Raw genomic sequence first — 5,000 nt, 5'->3', positions numbered from 1 at the left:
ACCCCTAAAAAATTAGGATAAAAAAAAAAAGATGAAATTTTAATATTTTGATATTAGTTTATAATGAAATCTGTATGTGTAGACTTATGATATAATTTAAATAACAGTTTTGCTTACTAGAATGAGGAAATTGAAAAAAAAACACTGGGGGTACATGTACCCCAGGTTGGGAACCCCTGGACTGTAGATAATACAATTTACTGCTCCTAACCAAAACAAAAGCTGTATGGCCAGTGTTTCGCCTCTTCTCAATATCATCATGCGTTACACCACTGGGTCACAAAAAACGCAACAACAAAACGATAGAAAATAACAACAACAACAACAACAACAACAACAACAACAAAAAGATTAATAATAGCAACAACAAAACAAAACAACAAAAAGAATAACAATAGCAACAACAAAAACAACAACAACTAATACTAATTATTTTACTATTATTTTCCACAGGCCGTGGTGGTGGTGGTAGCGATAGCAGTGGTGGTGGTGGCTCTACTACCGGAGACCGCCACCTGTATGCCCCAGCTGAAGAGTAAGAGGCGTAAACTCAGCCCCTACCCCCTCAGGAAGACTTATGATAATGTGAGTCACCTTCCGGAACAATACAGTTGGTTTCGTTATTCTCAGACGCTTCCGACTCTTATAACAGATATCTCCCAAGGCCGGAGAGATGATTAGTCTGTTTCTCAGGAGTTGGGTTTTTTTTCCGCTTTCATGGTGCGGAAGCCTGGTCTTGTTAATCCGTCACTAGGCTCATAAGACTAGCCATGGAAATACGCACAACCTTTATGAAAGCCTTCCAAATGTCCGTGAGTGTGTAAGCCCCGATATATTTGAGAATTAGGGCCTCAACACCCATACTACTACTACTACTACTAATACTACTATTTTTCAAAATTTTACTACTGCCTCCATCCATTAGAGTTGCGTTGTGAGAGGTATCTTTTCTTATAGTCTTTCACAAAGCAATTCATTGGCCCCAGCCCGCCAATGACTGTGGCCGACAACCATCTTTATTTAGTATTTCAAACATTATTAAACAAATTGTTCTTAAGCTAACAAAGCTTGTGGTTAATACGACTATCAACCACCGTCGCCTCAAAGTCCAGGTCAGCAATGTGGGTGGTTTTGGGTGCAGGTGACCTGGCTGATCTCAGGAGGGAGGACAGCCTACATCTCATCCAGGCGACCACATAGCTTCTCGGCTGCTGTTTCTTATCCGCCACTGTTTCGGCGAGTCTTGCGGAAGCTCTGCGACCTTGGTCCCATCCCTCCCGACGTCGTGAATACTAACTATACTTCCTTCTTCATACGTTCTGTTTTCTCTTGTTCATTTCTTCTGTGGGATGCATCGAGGATCAGGTCTCTGTGGCAACAGGCCATGGGATCAAAGAACTACTACTAGGTACTACTACTACTACTACTACTACTACTACTACTATAACCGCTGCTGCTGCTATTGCTGATCAGAATTAAGCAAGGTGCCTCTTTTACAGTTCGCCTTGAAGGGCTTCCTCCCCCACCGTGTCCCTTGCTGTTGGTATGGCTACGACGCTGAAGGCTACTCCAGGTGAGTCTTTTGAGCTAACTGAGAGAGAGAGAGAGAGAGAGAGAGAGAGAGAGAGAGAGAGAGAGAGAGAGAGAGAGAGAGAGAGACTCATTGCTGTCAATATACTTTTTTTCCTGAATGAGCATTTCCCCAAAATATGTATGTTCTTGCGTGCTCTTCCTTATTCCGAAACATACCCCAAAACATTCCTACAGAGGGCACATCTGCTTCCAGTAATGACGGTGTTTCATTTCCAGGAACGGGCGGGACGTGTCGAAGCTCATCCCCAAAATAGAGGAGATTCCAACAATGTAATACTTGGTGAGTCTCTCCTCTCCAGACGCCATCCCTGTAATGTGACGCAGTACTCGACTGTCTAACTCGACCATGTCAATACCAAAGAATGATGCAGTAAGGTCTCACATCTAACGAGCAACAGGCACCAAAAACACGCGTTAGATGAGAATCAGTTAGATGTGAACTCGTTAAATTACTATAGGTATACTTTCCTTTACATTAACACAAGAGAAGATGGCGCCACTATAAACACCTGCCTGCGCCAATACGAGCTGGGGCCGACTACCATCCAGACCCCTCAAGCAAGCCTACCGGCGCTATAGGCGTAGACGTAAAAAAAAAAAAATGCATGCAGAAACTAACGAAAACTATAAAAGCACCTATTCAGATTCATATATAATTATACAATGCTAATTCATAGGAACAGTTTTTTAGTAGTTCCTTCTTTTCATATTCAGCCTTTATAGAAATTCAGTAACTCATATTTACCTGCTTCCTTCTTTTTTCAGACTCGGCCTCGTCCCTCATGAGAACGCCAGCACCACAGGGAGGACCCTTCCGTCTGTGGTCAAGACGAGGCTGGTTTATTTTATAGTGAAACCAAATTGTCGAGTCCGTTTTGGCGTTGGCTCCCGCGGGTCCATTTCTCCCCTCTGCTCTGCCACACAGTCCCAACACCTATTTTTTTTCCTCTCATATGTTACCTATAGCCTACATATGAGAGGAAGGGATAGGTGTTGGGACTGTGTGGCAGAGCAGAGGAGAGGAAAGGACCCGCGGGAGCCTACGCCAGACCGGCCTCGACATATTTGGAAGACTAAAGTATACTCTTATATTTAAGGGTTTAAAGTTATGAATGCACCTATTTTTATGTCAAATAAATTAATAACATTTATATAATGATGCAGAAAATATTACTGACCTTAAGACTGAAACCAAACTATTTAAAAACTGAAATGGTCACTACATTAAAATGACAAAGTATTTACTTGCTCCGTGAGTTAGGGAAAAGGATACCCATATAACACAGGAATCACGAGCAAAAAGTTGAGGAAATGTGAATGAAAATGATGTATCCCCATTGGATCATATCATAAAAGTTCAGCCCCCCCTTATTGTGCAGCCCCCTAGCTTAGGCACTGGCCGTCGCTGGCATGAAACGGGAAGGAAGGAGCCTAGATGATGACTAGGTAAAGTTGGGGGCGTATGCCAAGATGCGCGTGACTACTACTGTAACGGTCCGAATGTGAGTGAACGAGAATGTGAGTAAGTCAGTGAGTAACAGTGAGTAAGTGTGAGTGCATGAATGAACGAGAGAATGTAAGTCGGTGAGTGACAGTAAGTGTGAGCGAGTGGGAGCGTGAATGAGTGAGTGAATGAGTGAAAGAATGAATGGGTGGCTGAGGAATTAAGTGCGTAAAAGGTTATGAGAAGATAACACGGCGAGCGAATGAGCGAATATATGAACGAGTTACTGAAATCCCTCATCTCAAAGCCTCGAACCCCTCCAAGAAACCAATAACTAGTTAGTTAGGTAGGGTTTGATTGTAATGCCGAGAGGGAGTCACGTGAAGAAGGGGGAGGAGCTTAGCGAGGAGCAGAGGCGAGAAGGCGAGGGCAAGGAGACCCACGGGTGAGTGAGGAGACAAGCACCACTGCAGCAAAGCAGAAGCTTGGGAGACGCGAGGAGACGAACACCCCAACAGCAAGGAAAGGCAGCGAGAAAACACAGAGCTGCGGGCTGGTCAGAGAGGTGTCCATCTCTCCACTCAGCCCCCGACCTACACACCACCCACGGCCTGCTGTGTGAGGCGGGCTAGTGAAGAGACGAGCAGCAGCACTAGCAAGGAAAGGCAGCGAGTTGGAGTTGAGTGAGAGAGTGTCCATCTCTCCACTGGGCCCCCCCCGAAAAAAACACCCACGGCCTGCGGGGTGAGACTGACTACAGGATGGGAACTTGTATGGCGGAGTAACATGCTCCTCGACGGCCCTGGGGGCCGAAATACCACTGCCCAAGCTGCTCCCTACATCAAAGGGCGCCCGCCTCTTCACACCACCCGAGCCGCTCCATCTCCACATCAAGCGGCGCCCGTCTGTCCATCACCAGGACCGCCCATTCCCATCGTAAACGTCCCCTGCCTAGCCCGACACTCACGCCAGCTCCTCCTTCTCTGCATCCAGCAACTAGAGCTAAGCATTCTGTGTATTCCCCAAATCTCCCTTGTGCCGGTAGCTAGCTAGATTAGAGGCTTCCAGCCTGTCGGTCATTCATTTTTTTCTTATTTTTATTAGTACTCTGCTAACCTTTGCAAAAGGAAACCAAATACATATTTATATACAACCTTACTGAGTGTTATTTGGAGCCTGTTTTGCTGCTCATTTGAGATTACTGAACCATACACACATCCCTCCCCCATAGTACATTATCACCATTCAGTTTCTTAATGCTGTCTCAAAAGTGGTTCCCACGGAAATCCTCCCACCTTCCATAGTTCATCACACAAGTAACGCCCTTCTGGTCACAAACCTCGGCACGAGTGTTCACTTGTCCTGAGGCCTTAACATCCGGGACCAGCGCTCGACGACTACCACGCTACCACATACCATCATAACCCTAGTGGTCCTTAAAAAGGGGATGTAGCTTTATTTTTTCTTTCCACGCTACACTACTACTACTACTACTACTAACTACTATTTCTACCACTACTTCACGTCGCCTAACTGGAGTCATGAGTCGGAGGCCTGAGGTTTGGGGTGTAATACTTGACACCATTCCTGAGGTCACGCCGGTGACCTCGGCACTGGGGTTCGAACTTCGAACCGCTTCGCCCTGGCTCGTTACTGCCAACCACCACCTCCAAGGATAATCTGCTCAACCACCGAGCCCCTAAACGACTCAACCTAAACACCCAATTTTAGGTCTATTTCGGGGCACGAACGTCTGCATTTTAAACAGCTGTAGTCAGTATCTACTCCCCCTCTTCCCATGGTCAGCGTGCGGGAGTGGTCACTAGTGGCAGCAGGGTCCCGCGCCAGAATTGGATAATCTTTTGTTTCTATAATAAATGAAGAAGCTCAAGGGCAAGAATAAATAAAACTAAACAAAACGTCCCGCTATGCCCCTCTCCTGTGAATGAATGTAGAGATGAGT

The 5,000-nt window shown here is 45.8% G+C and overlaps 1 protein-coding gene and 1 long non-coding RNA gene across 8 annotated transcripts in view; one reads left to right on the top strand and one right to left on the bottom strand.

The window, feature by feature from the left end:
- The window catches only part of LOC127003748 (uncharacterized), a 107,828-nt gene that overhangs the window by 81,504 nt on the left and 21,324 nt on the right, over positions 1-5,000 (top strand). For 2 of the 7 annotated variants that reach the window (XM_050870752.1, XM_050870746.1), the window contains exon 5: positions 2,359-2,440. The exons of 3 other annotated variants lie outside the window; for them this stretch is intronic. Coding sequence is in view for 1 of the 4 variants with exons in the window: in XM_050870750.1 (XP_050726707.1) it covers positions 454-585; positions 1,500-1,573; positions 1,810-1,867 (264 nt within the window). In the remaining 3 variants the exon portion in view is untranslated. 2 more of the 7 variants (XM_050870750.1, XR_007757379.1) reach the window with 2 other exon arrangements.
- On the bottom strand, positions 960-2,439 carry LOC127003751 (uncharacterized). The gene is made up of 3 exons (XR_007757383.1): positions 2,339-2,439; positions 1,766-1,901; positions 960-1,342 (listed from the first exon to the last, which is right to left on the bottom strand). It is a non-coding gene; the product is annotated as an uncharacterized LOC127003751 (long non-coding RNA).

The sequence above is a fragment of the Eriocheir sinensis genome, chromosome 26 (assembly GCF_024679095.1).
Source record: "Eriocheir sinensis breed Jianghai 21 chromosome 26, ASM2467909v1, whole genome shotgun sequence".
NCBI classification, from domain to species: domain Eukaryota; kingdom Metazoa; phylum Arthropoda; class Malacostraca; order Decapoda; family Varunidae; genus Eriocheir; species Eriocheir sinensis.
This window is presented reverse-complemented; position numbering and strand designations above follow the sequence as displayed.